The sequence below is a fragment of the Anolis carolinensis genome, chromosome 3, assembly GCF_035594765.1.
Source record: "Anolis carolinensis isolate JA03-04 chromosome 3, rAnoCar3.1.pri, whole genome shotgun sequence".
Classification (NCBI taxonomy): domain Eukaryota; kingdom Metazoa; phylum Chordata; class Lepidosauria; order Squamata; family Dactyloidae; genus Anolis; species Anolis carolinensis.
Genome location: NC_085843.1, coordinates 187,635,869 through 187,649,047, shown reverse-complemented (window position 1 = coordinate 187,649,047; position 13,179 = coordinate 187,635,869). Strand labels below are relative to the sequence as shown.

The 13,179-nt window shown below is 43.8% G+C and overlaps 1 protein-coding gene across 1 annotated transcript in view; it reads right to left on the bottom strand.

Moving 5' to 3' along the window:
- Positions 1-8,607: 8,607 nt before the first annotated feature.
- The window catches only part of hells (helicase, lymphoid specific), a 36,317-nt gene continuing 31,745 nt past the window's right edge, over positions 8,608-13,179 (bottom strand). Inside the window, exons 19-22 of the mRNA XM_062975907.1 lie at positions 11,611-11,770; positions 10,415-10,511; positions 10,125-10,201; positions 8,608-8,947 (exon numbers count right to left, since the gene is read on the bottom strand). Coding sequence (XP_062831977.1) covers positions 8,856-8,947; positions 10,125-10,201; positions 10,415-10,511; positions 11,611-11,770 — 426 coding nt within the window. The 3' untranslated portion in view covers positions 8,608-8,855. The remainder of the gene's footprint in view (positions 8,948-10,124; positions 10,202-10,414; positions 10,512-11,610; positions 11,771-13,179) is intronic.

Sequence of the window (13,179 nt, the reverse complement as noted above, 5' to 3'; positions counted from 1 at the left end):
CACTTCTCCACTGGTCCCTTTGTGTTTGAATTCTTACTTCATTTGGTGTTTACTCCTATATTGAGGTAGAAATAAATAGTACTTCTCATATTATCTAGCAAAAATATTCACATTTTAAAGACACAAATACATTTTTTTTGCATTTGCTATCCTATTTGATATTATGTCACATAGATTTGATTGCTATGCATGATTTCTTCAAAACCATGGAGATCACCTCTAAACTGCACATGGGTCCAAATAAGACGTGAGAAGAACAAAGCTAGAGAGGGAAACAGCAGGTAAAAGAGAATGAACAGGACAAGGATTGCTTGGCCACAAGGACGGGCAGAACAGATAGCATTCTTTGCATTTGCTATCATGGGAAAAAGGCAGTGGTTGGGAGATCAGTTGTTTGCTAGAGAAGCTAATAGGAGTTAACCGTAAGACAAAACCAGTGAGAGATTGCTTGGTTGTCTTGCAGTTGCCAAGAATAATGAGAAGGCAGAGTGGGAGAGCCTAAAGAAAGACTTGATATATAAAGGAAGAGGGTGAAGTCTTTGTGGGGACTCTTACTTGAGAAAGCCAAAGCCTGTGGACACCTGTATGTTGTGCGAATGCTGGCATAATACATCCAGACAGATGGCTCATGATGGTTAAAGCCAGCAGTGAGGTCATCTGTGAAAGTGACTGAATTGGTATTGAGCTATATATAATGGTCCTGCTTGTTCAGGTCATTAACTGGGCTTGGTGGAGCTGACTTCCAGAGAATCCCAAGTGGGTGGAGTGATCCATGTCTTCCCCTTTTCCCTGTAATGGGCACCCCACTTTCTTCGTCATGTAGTCTGTGAAATCGCACATATGGGTTAATTCTCGCGCATGCGCAGCTTTTCGGAATATTCTAGAACTTAAAATGAAACAAATTGGCGGAGGCCCCGCCCAGTACTCCCCAGTAGTATAAATGCCCGAGGGCGGGGACTGCGCCTTAGTTCCTTTTTCCGCGCTCCGGCAGCAGCTTTAGGAATTTTTCTCTAGTACTACCGCCATTTTTAACGGTCCTAACGGTTTTTGACTCGGCCTACTGACTATCCCTACGGACTCCCGACTCTGAATAACGTTATCGACTCGGACTGCCTGACTACTCCCTGCCTCTCTAATACCTACCTGACCGGACCGCTCTTGACTACTCCTGGACGACTCCCTCCAGATCGCCATCAGGCCAGTTTCATTCCCTAAGATGGCAACCTTTTTTAAGAAATGCGGAGCTTGTGGGGGTAAACTCCCTGACTCAGACGGCCATTCGATGTGCCTCTGTTTGGGGGAAAACCATCTACCCCAATCATGTAAAATTTGCTTACCTTTTACTCCACAAGCCCGGAGAAATAGGGAGTCCCGGCTCAAGGCATTGCTGTACGAGCGGGCCTTAGCCCCCGATGTAGCCCGCACCGCTAAGCGCCCGGCCTCAGATCTGGCTACTTCCCCTTCAGAGGCAGCCGAAGGACGCCCTTCACCTAGTTCAATGCCTCCGCCTCTCTCCCAAGAAGGCAATATGGAGACTGAGCCGGCAGCCCCTAAGAGGGCAAAACCATCCAAACAAGCCGCCGCTAAGCAGAGGGAGAGCCACAAAAAACCTAAAAAGAAGGGGCAACTTGTTGGCGCCAAGCCCTCAAGTCCCCGGGATTTACTCCAGCAGGAGATGCCGCTCGATCACCCCTCCCCCCGGGAGGTATCACAAAGCCCGCCAACGCTGACTCAGGCTTCTCCAGCAGCAGCGGAATCTGAGATCCCACTGGGATCAGGAGCGGAGGCCCCCTCCCTGACCCCTGAGGTGGGCCCACCAACGGGAGCAGAGCGAGAAAGCCCTCCGACTTTGGGCTCGATTCAACCCCCTGTAGCCGCTGTGCCAACGCCTGGAGAAGGCATGGAGCACAGATCCCGGGGCCGCCCGCGTGAGAGAGGTTCCCAGCATGCCTCTCAACACCGACGCCGCTCACCTTCGATCTCCTCATGATCATCCCAGTCCCGGAGCCCATCGGCCGCCTCAGGCTATTTTACAAACCCGGGATCCCCAAGCCGCGGCCACTCGCTGTATTTTTACGATTATGGGCATTACAAGTATGCCCCTCCTCCTCCTCCCGGCTTCGGCTTCTGCCGCCATTTTGACTGCTGCAGGGGGGCGGGACCGTACAGAGGCCACGCCCCTGATCCTGTGCCACAGGACCCCACCCCTTCAAGCCTGCCCCTCCCTCGCTCAGCAGCGTCGACGCAGCAGAAACAAACCCAGGCGGCGATCTCGAGCTCGACAGCTCAATCTCCGCGCCTGGGAGACAAGCCCTATTCCTCCTCGGTACCGAAGCAGGCTCCAGTGACTCCTGCTTCCGCGGATGCGGCAGACGTCGGTCCCGGAGAGGCCGAGGACCTCTCAGATGGGGAAGACCCGGCCTCCCCTGCAGAGCTCCCATTGGAACCGGAGCCTGCTTCTCCTGAGGAGTCAAAAGGCTTTTCAGTCTTGCTAATTAGAATGGCCAGAGCTCTAAAACTATCCATTCCACAGCCTGTGAAGGTGGTAGAGGACCCCATGTTTCCGTCCTCCCAGCAGCAAGACCCCCCCTCTACAACTCTGCCATCGCTTCCCTTTCTGCTCCAACTAAGTAAAGCATCCGGTGTGGCCCCAGCTGCGGTACCAGCCACACCCAAGAGAGCGGAGAACATTTACAAAATGGACTTATCATCAGCCCCATGGCTGGCAGGGCAGCCTAAACCGAACTCTATTGTTGTCAATGTGAGTCAACCCAAGCCCTCCCAAAGGGCTCAAGTAACACCCTCAGATAAGGAGGGAAAAAAGTTAGAGGGCATGGGCAAGAAAATATACTCCTCCGCCTGTCTGTCTACAAGAATGGCCCACTATGCAGCTTACATGGCAGGATATCAAATTTACCTATGGGACAAAATTGCTGCCTATATTGACCTACTCCCAGCGGAGGAGCAAACCCTCGCGCGTGCCTTCCACCAGGAAGCCTCCTCTCTAAGCACATTCCAGAAGGAGCTCGCAAAACACACTGCAGATTCCGCGGGTAAACTTTTGGCAGCTGCAGTAGCCCTCCGTCGCCACGCATGGCTGAGGGCGTCGGGCCTCTCCCAATCAGCGCGCAATGTTATAGAAGACTTGCCTATGGATGAAGCGGGTTTGTTTAACCCAGAAACAGATTCCCAATTAGAACACACTCAGAAGATGCGGCAAACCGCTCATAAGTACGGTTTCTCTCCTTACCTTTCACAGTATCACAGACCGTATTGGCCATCACGCTTTCAATATAACCGGCGCAGAACCAGCTCACCGCCGTTTAGAGGACGCCAGCGCCCTCACCCACGCCCGGCTACATCCAGGAAGCCTCCAACCCCCTACAGAGGGCAACAACGAGGGGGAGGTAAACAAGGAGAACGCCAGAGGCGTCGCTTCTAGCTTACCCGCTAGAAGCACTTCACCATGTTCTTCGAGTTCCATAGTTTTAGAAGTTTCAAACAGTTCAAGAGCAAGTTCCTTAGCTCCTGCAGTTGACTGTTCCTCGGTAGGCTCCGTTGAGCCTAGTTTTCCTCTTGAGTTTTATTCATCCCAAGCTACTGCTTCTCAACCCCTACCCCCGGGGGCGTTTCGGGACCGCCTCTTCCCCTTCATCCAAGCATGGAGAAGAATAACAACCGACCGATGGGTGCTCAATGTTATTGAGAGGGGCTACGCCATTGAATTCCAGTCGCTCCCCCCAGTGGGGCATATTCGAATTACTAAACCTTCTAGCCCGTTACGTGAGGAAATAGGCACCCTCCTGGGTAAAGGGGCCATCTCCAGACTCCACCCATCTGAAGCATCAAACTGTTTCTTCTCCAAATACTTCTTGATTCCAAAGAGGGACGGAGGACTGCGGCCCATATTAGATCTCAGGGAAGTTAACCACTACATAAAACCACAAAAATTCAGGATGGTGACCCTGGCCAATATCCTCCCCCTACTGAGACCTGGAGCCTGGTTTGTCACCATCGACCTCAAAGACGCTTATTTTCATTTCTCTGTCACAAAAAACCATCGGAGATTTCTCAGTTTTGCAGTAGGAAAGAAACTTTTTTCCTTTAATGTCCTTCCCTTCGGACTCTCCACAGCCCCCCGTGTGTTCACTAAGTGTATAGCTGTCGTGACAGCATACCTTAGACGCAAGGGCGTAACAATATTTCCGTATCTAGACGACTGGTTGCTAACCTCGGTGTCTAGAACACGACTGGAGGCTGACGTCTTCCTCACCCTCTCTCTCCTCCAGGAACTGGGCCTTGTGGTGAACACCGAGAAGTCCATGCTAACGCCGTCTCGATGCGTCCAATTCATTGGGGCTTACATAGACTCTTCCAAGGAAAAAGCCTTCCTTCCAGAGGACCACTTCCAGACAATCCGATCTACCATCACCGACATCTCTATCCGAGGCGTCGCTTCCGCATGGGAAATCCAATCCCTCCTTGGCCACATGGCATCCACCACTGTTGTCACCCAATTCGCGAGGCTACGGATGCGACCATTGCAATTTTGGCTCCTCCAAAACTTCAATCCCTTGGTAGACAACCAGAACATACTACTGCACCTCCCGGCCAAAATTCTCCGTTCCCTCCAATGGTGGACGAAAAGAGGAAATGTCTGCTCGGGAATGACATTCCGACAGCCCCAGCCCTCCCGTCACCTGACGACGGACGCATCCCTGCACGGATGGGGAGCCCACCTCCAAGATCTGACCGTCCACGGCAAGTGGTCCCACAAAGAGAAGAGCCACCACATCAATTTCCTCGAATTGCTAGCAGTACAAAAAGCTCTACGAGCTTTCGAACCCCTCATCAGGGGAAGAGTTGTCCAACTGTTGACAGACAACACCACGGTGAAGTGTTATGTCAACAAACAGGGAGGAACACACTCCCGAAATCTCCTTCACCTGACGTTCCAGATTTGGGAATGGTGTATCCGCAGACACACCATCCTCACCGCCATTCATCTCCTGGGAGAGGAGAACGTCCTGGCCGATGTCCTCAGCAGGACACCAACATCCAATCACGAATGGCAACTCCATCGGGAAGAATTCGAACGCCTGGTCCGTTGGTGGGGCCGACCCGCAGTAGACCTCTTTGCATCACCAACAAACGCTCAGTGCGACATGTTCTGTGCCAGACTTCGCCCCGGGGCAGTCCCAGGCTGCATGGGGGACTTTCTGGTCAACCTATCAGGTGCAGGACTCTCGCTCTCATCTCTGAAATCCTACCTAGCAGCGATTTCCTGGTATAGAAGAAAAAAGGGATCCCCCTCATGCTTTCTTGACCCCATGATTCGGCTATTCCTCAAAGGCTACACAAACTTACATCCTCCTTCGACACCACCCTGCCCGGCCTGGAGCTTGGAACTCGTGCTGTCACAATTATCCAAGGCTCCATTCGAACCCATGGCGTCGTGTGATCTCTCTCACCTCTCGTGGAAGACAGCCTTCTTGGTGGCCATAACATCGGCGAGGCGCGTAAGTGAGATCTGCGCGTTAAGGGCAGACCCGCCCTATATACGCTTTCACAAGGAGAAAGTTATCCTACGACCAGATATCAAGTTCCTTCCCAAAGTGGTCTCCCGGTTCCACCTCTCCCAGGACATCTCCCTGCCCGCCTTCTTTCAGCACCCAACCTCGCCCCTAGAGGCAGCCCTGCACTCATTAGATGTCCGAAGAGCCCTAGCCTTCTATACCGACAGAACAGCCCCCCTGAGAAAGTCAGTGAAACTGTTCGTTAAATACCGGAAGGATGTACTGGGTCTCCCGGTATCGACCCAACGGATGTCTTCATGGATTGTTTCGACAATCAGATTGGCTTACCAACTAGCTGGCAAAGACCCTCCATCACAGATCTCGGCGCACTCCACCAGAGCTGTCTCTACGTCCCAGGCATTTCTCAGGGGCATCCCTGTAGATGACATCTGCCGGGCAGCAACCTGGTCCACACCACTGACCTTTGCTGCCCACTACAAGTTGGATGCCGTTGCACGGAAGGACGCAGCTTTCGGCAGAGCCGTACTCGCTTCCTGCGTGGCATGATCCCGCCTCCAAAGGTTAGTAGCTTGCTATTCACCCATATGTGCGATTTCACAGACTACATGACGAAGAAAGACGAGTTGCTTACCTGTAACTGTGTTTCTTCGAATGTTAGTCTGTGAAATTCGCACATCCCCGCCCGTCCTCCCCGCGGTTTCATACCTGGATCTGGTGGCTGCTGCTGGCGGCCACGGAACTAAGGCGCAGTCCCCGCCCTCGGGCATTTATACTACTGGGGAGTGCTGGGCGGGGCCTCCGCCAATTTGTTTCATTTTAAGTTCTAGAATATTCCGAAAAGCTGCGCATGCGCGAGAATTAACCCATATGTGCGAATTTCACAGACTAACATTCGAAGAAACACAGGTAAGCAACTCGTCTTTTCACATCTTCCTTGTTTTTAGGAAGGTGCCATCAGTATAAGAATGCATATAGTAATAGGTTTCATTGAGAGTTTTCTAAGCACAGAAGAAGCTGAGGCATTTTAGGGTGGCAATCCACCAACATTCAGCTTCTCCAAATCCTAACTGAACCCAGTAGCCAAGGAGCAAGAGAATGCGGAAGGGCTCAGACCACTATTGAGAGGCAAGACTGGCATATGAATAGTCTGAAAAAGATATATGGGTGGTGGTTTGCAATCATTCTTCACATAATACACTCATACATATAAATCACCCATTAATAAATTCAGCTGTTGCTACAGTCAGATTCACAGCATTCTTCTCTGCATTTCCATATAAAAGTCAACATAGTAGAAAATATAGCATTCAACTCTCCATAGCAGAATGCTATTGCTGTTATACTCATTCTGCTATGGAGAGTTAACAGCAGTAGGCTCTCAGTCACATTATTAACTCTTGCAACAGGGTACAAACATGAGTTTTTTCTAGGAACTGGTAGGGATATCCTTAAAACGCTTACAGTTTTATCCCATCTGTCATTTCCCCCTCAATAATGTGAATTCGACAAGTAGTGAACCATGTTTGCTGCAACCAATTGGGAGGAGGTGTTACATGCAAGGTTACATACCGACAGTATTTTAAGTCACGCAATGACTAGGAAAAAAATAACTCCTTGGTAATACAGTAGTCTCACTTATCCAATATAAACGGGCTGGCAGAACGTTGGATAAGCGAATATGTTGGATAATAAGGAGGGATTAAGGAAAAGCCAATAAACATCAAATTATGATTTTACAAATTAAGCACCAAAACATCATGTTTTACAATAAATTTGACAGAAAAAGCAGTTCAATACATAGCAATGTTATGTAGTAATTACTGTATTTACAAATTTAGCACCAAAACATCACAATGTATTGAAAAGATTGATTACAAAAACATTGAATACTAAAAGGCAGACTGTGTTGGATAATCCAGAACGTTGGATAAGCGAATGTTGGATAAGTGAGACTCTACTTTTGATTTTTTAAAACACCCATTTTGTTAGCAGTTTTTAAATACATTTTGACCAGCATTTCAAAAGTACTGTTCTGATACAAACACTAACTTTAAAAAAATCCTAAATGCTAAGTAAAGTACCAAAGCAATACAGTGAGTAACACAAAATTTATGGATCTAAACAGTAGTAGTAGTAATTAGACTTTTTAAAAAGTAACTTTCCTAATACAGGAATAAATTAACTTTAAATGTTAATATGTGCTAACTTTTAAATATATAAAACCAAGACATACATGACACATTTTATGTGAGAGGTTCTCCAAAAGTAAAATACTGCATATTTTAAAAATGTCCATCAAATTTCTGTTTCTTACTTGGGATGGTAGTGTGTCCAATGGCTTCAACATTTCCAGAAAATATACCGTAGATCTCTCCTCTGGAGCAGAATCCTTTTTGTATCTGCGAACACATCTTTTCTCTCCAGTCTTCAGTTGTAAATAGAGTAGAGTCTCACTTATCCAACATAAACGGACCGGCAGAATGTTGGATAAGCGAATATGTTGGATAATAAAGAGGCATTAAGGAAAAGCCTATTAAACATCAAATTAGGTTATGACTTTGCAAATTAAGCACCAAAACATCATGTTATACAACAAATTTGACAGAAAAGTTAGTTCAATACGCAGTAATACTATGTAGTAATTACCGTATTTACGAATTTAGCACCAAAATATCATATTTTGAAATCACTGACTACAAAAATGCCTTGGATAATCCAGAATGTTGGATAAGTGAGACTCTACTGTACATACATATCTATGCACTCACACCCAGATCTGCCAGAAATTCATTTCCCAAAATTAAAATAAGCCAGAGTCCTATTTTTGCCTGCCTTAATTTCATTGTTCCTTTCAACACATGTGGATAAACTAGCAGTTTTCTACCTCTTCTATTATTGATAAAAATTAAAATTATTTTTGCTAAAATAATTTTATGGCATAGAGGTGTTCAATATATTCAAGTTGGGGAAGACGATTTTCTGTAATGGTTCAATGACACAGCTGAATCTGTGGGGCTGGAACAGTGCAGCATGTCAGGTTTTTCTGTTAAAACAATGCACACATTTCAAATCTAATAAAAACAAACTTTATTTAGATTACAAAATATCCAGTTACAGTATAGCTTTTTCTGAACTACAAGCTATTGAATCTAAACAATTGATTGAAAATGTATAAACCACCAACAAGTGTATCCCACAACTTTCTTTTTTGTACATATGCAAATCTAGTGACCTTGATATCAAGTCTCTGGTAAACTAACTCCTCTTGTGTCAACATACAGATTTGCAGAGTCACAGGGAGTGCAAATTGGCTATACTTCAAAGTACATCTATGTTATCATCTTCAGTATTTTCTACTACCCTGAAGAATCCAATTTTTCCATTAGGTCCTTCGGGGGTTTTCATTTGGGCTAGAAGAAAAAAAAGAAGAACAAACAAAGAGGTTTCATCTCAAAGCTCATGTTTTCATCAACAACTTATTTTTCTTAAAACAGCATGCTAAAAAAAACATCCCTGAATCTCAACATGGAAACCTTTCAACTCGATTAGCCCTATTCAAGCACAGTACGTGAAGCAGGAATCCTCAGATTTTTGAAGTTAAGTGCTGGTGCATGGTCACTTAGACTATGGGGGGCACTATAGTTTGAAAAAAACATGAAAGAATTCCTATGCACATGGCACATATCTTACTTGTAGTGCCAAAAAACCCAAAACAAAACATGAAAAACATGTAAGAATTTTTTTACAAAGAACAATTTCAACTAGCATAAATTACCAATATTTCAATGTGTGGGCCTGCTTTTGGCTGATGAGAAAGTAAAGTTAGGATTGCTGTTGTGCGTCTTCAAGTTGTTTCAGTTTAGGGAGGGGGGCTGGGGAAAGGACCTTGGAGGGCCACATCCAGCCTACTAGCCTTTGTTGGGGACCCCTGACATAAAGGCTAACAAATAATAAGAGGAACACAAAATCACTGAGTGGCATGGTGCGGGGAAGGACCATTCACCTAACCTGGCTCTTGTTGCTCCTCTGAGCTAACAGGCTAACTCCTCTGTGGATCTGATGCTTCTTACTATTTAGACTAGAGCTGCTTCGGTATTTCTCTCCTTGCACAGACACGCCTGTGCCCCTCTTGGCCAAAGAGGATGGAGACCCCATCCTCTTCCAAGAGAGGGGTGTACTCCCTTCCAGGCAGGCTTCATCTTTTGATCAAGGAAGAGGACAGACTCCTTCAATCACCAAGAAAGGCACAAAAGAAAGGGGACAGAGACTCCTTTTGTCTGAGAGAGCAGGCAGAGCCAGCAAATGGAGGACACAGCTACAAATTCACAAATTATCAAATCTACAAAAGAAAACCCCCAAAAGTTGAGGGGCAGACTATAGTTTTCTCATAGCATTAACCTTGGCTACTGGAACATAACCAAATAATGTAAATGTTTACCAATTGTATGTTATTTTAAAGCATTGAATTGCTGCCAATAAGTGAGGCTGCTCTGTGTCCCTGTCGGGGTTGAGAAGGGCAGGGTACAAATATGGTAAATAAATAACATAATAAAATAGCAAAAGTGCAGATATGACATTTTTGCTTACTTGTAAGGTCAGTTCTGTCCAACAATAACTCTAAATCTTTGTCAGATATTACTTCTTCTCTTGATCCTTTTATTTCTCTGTAAAAGAAATGAGATTCAATTAGTTTAAAATACACACACACACATATAAATAATATCTCAGATTATTTTTTGGTGTTCAAAAAGCTTTATTGCCCTTTGAGTCTATTTAGTCACAAGGGTTCCCCCCTCTCTACTAACGTCTCTCAAACTTATTCAGTCATTAGACTTTTCTTATGTTAAATACTTTCTACCACAATGATTGAATTATACCTGTCATAGTCACAGGACTGTAGCAACTCCATTAACTCCTTGGGGTCCAAACATCGCTTTGACTGGTTTCCTCCAAACCTTCCACCTTTAAACTGGTCTTGAACAAGTTTAAGAAAAAAGATTAGCTAGTTAGAACATTTACACTCTCTCAACAACTGTCTTAAACTACAAAGTGAGACTGGTTCAACTCTTTTAATTTGGAAACACACCAATCTAGAAACATCAAGATGAGATTTCCCTTTTTTTAACCCAAAAAAATCTACCATCATTTCCAAAAGGTGATTAGTTTTCTCAGAAACAGGTATATGAGCTTACATACACCTGACTCATATCTGATTCCTAGTTAAGAACAGGGGTGAGACAACAGGAAGTGAAAGGAAATCTACCCCTCAGAAGGGAAATTCACTCCTGGAAGAGTATCTGGGGAAAAGTTATCTCCACTGAAGCTTTCTCACCAATCCCTGTTTCCACAACAAGTCATTTTTTTTCCTCCCAAAATCCAACTCTCATAGAGACAGAAAGTGAGGTAAATTATTCTGAACAGGGGCACAGACAATAAAACAAACACAATAGGGGTGTTCTCTGTGCTGTCCAAAACTAAAAAATAGATATATGTTGGCTGGAGTCACACTTAAAAAATGATCTGATTTACATACAAATTTAACTTAAGAGCAAACCTAAAGAACCCATCTTGTCTGTAAGTTGGGGACTGCCTGTACCTTGTTGTTTAAAAGAGCACGATAGTGTAACCAAAGACAGAAGGTAAAAGTATCTCAGGAAAGATAAAGCCTCTAGAAATAAGATATTTGAAGACCTTTTATCCCAAAGTAAGTGCGGACTAAACTCAAATCAACTAGTTTTACGCTGTGATTTTAGTTCAGATAGTTTTCTTCTTATTCCCACATCTTTACAACAGTGAAATGTGATTTAATTTCACCTTTGACAGGTTGTAACCTTACTAACAGGAAAACATTGTGTGCATCTGAAATGGTCCATAAAAAACTATGCCATAATAAATTGGTTAGGTTTTTAAATTACCAGAAATTCTATCTTTATTGCAACGGTCTACCACTCTAAAAACAAGGATAAAGGTATAGAACAGAAAAGTATGTACAGTTGTTTCTAAAGGCCCAAGCCTAACAAACAAAAGCTGTTAATACAAATGTATAATTAAAAAAGATAAAGTTAGTGCTAACTTTTGTGTATAACCAGCTTTTCCAACTTCCTTTTGGCAGCAGCTGTCTCCACAATCTTCTGATCAATAGTATTTGCAGTTACAAAGCGATAGACAACCACCGGCTTTGTCTGGCCAATTCTATGACACCGGTCTTGAGCCTGAAGATCACATTGAGGGTTCTAAGGAAAGAGAAGATGTGAAATGGTACCCAATAGCTATAATCATATTGTGCAGTGCAGATAGATGTTCCAGATATTTTCTAGACATTTCATCTTCTCTCAGAAGAAAGAGGCCTGGATCTCTTGTTTTAGAAGTGAACAGGAACAATAAAAAGAAAGACTTGAATCTAATTGTGGGAGAAAGGCAGGATAACAATTCAACCAATCATTCAAATCTCCTAGAGGTATAACTAACTGGTGTAGATCTTTCTGTACATGGCTATCATAGGTTGAGTGTCCCTTATCCAAAATGCTTGAAGACAGAAATGTCTTGGGATTTTGTTTTGTTTTTTTAATTTTTTAGTTTGTAATTTCTCTCCTTTTGCTAATCTTGATTTATAGGTTAACTTTTGTAATAGTGCTATAGCAGATATCCTATTTCACGAATTTAACCAATTCTTTAGTAATAAATTCTATAAATTTTTCCCCATGATCTGACTATTTTGAGTCTTGCAGCATAGCATGAGTAATGTAAGATTTTTATTTACCAAATCCTTATCCTCATTTTCGAATACAGAGATAAAGTGTACTGTTTTCCGCACTATTTGTTTTATCCAGAAGCTTTGTACTTTTGGGCACATTGGCCACACGTGGGTCCAATCCCCTATTTCTCCAACATAGTTTAGGGATACTATTATTAATTCTATGTAATTTTAAGTGGATAGTAGTACCATTTATGTATAATTTTCAAAGTATTTTTTCTCAGTTGTACTGAAACTGATTTATACACTAGATCTTGTTTCTCTTTGATTTGAAATCCTAGATCTGATTCCCACACCAATCCATTTAATGTTCCACATTTTTCTTCCTGAATTATCCAACATATTTTTGATGCTTGTCCTTTAGTTTGATTTATCATTACAGATTGATTCAAATGTTAGTGCTCTCGGAGGGTCTTATTTCCTGATCACATTGAATGTTTGCCTGTTTTATATGTATGTAAACCACCCCGGGTCCCTGCAGAGAGAGAGGGTGGTCTAGAAATAAAGTCTTATTATTATTATTATTACATTTGACTGAAATGCATTTCTTTGTACAAATTGCCACTGAGATGGATCAGTTGGTTTTAATTTATTTTTAATTGTTCCATTTGAACATGTTTTCCTGATAAAAATACTTAGTTGTATAGATCCCTTTCTCTTCCTACCCCTGAAATATACTGTATTTATTTTCATGTTTGAAAAATTCGTGTTTTAAAAATGGACATAGGGCAATGGATGTGGAGCAAAACTGTTCTTATATTGGGACCATATAGTATTAAAGTCCTCAGCAAAAGGGTTGTGGGTTGTCCAACTTTTCTTTGCTTACAAACATACTCGCCATATCTTTCAGTATTTTGCTTCTTTTGATTTGGGCCAATGCAAGACAGC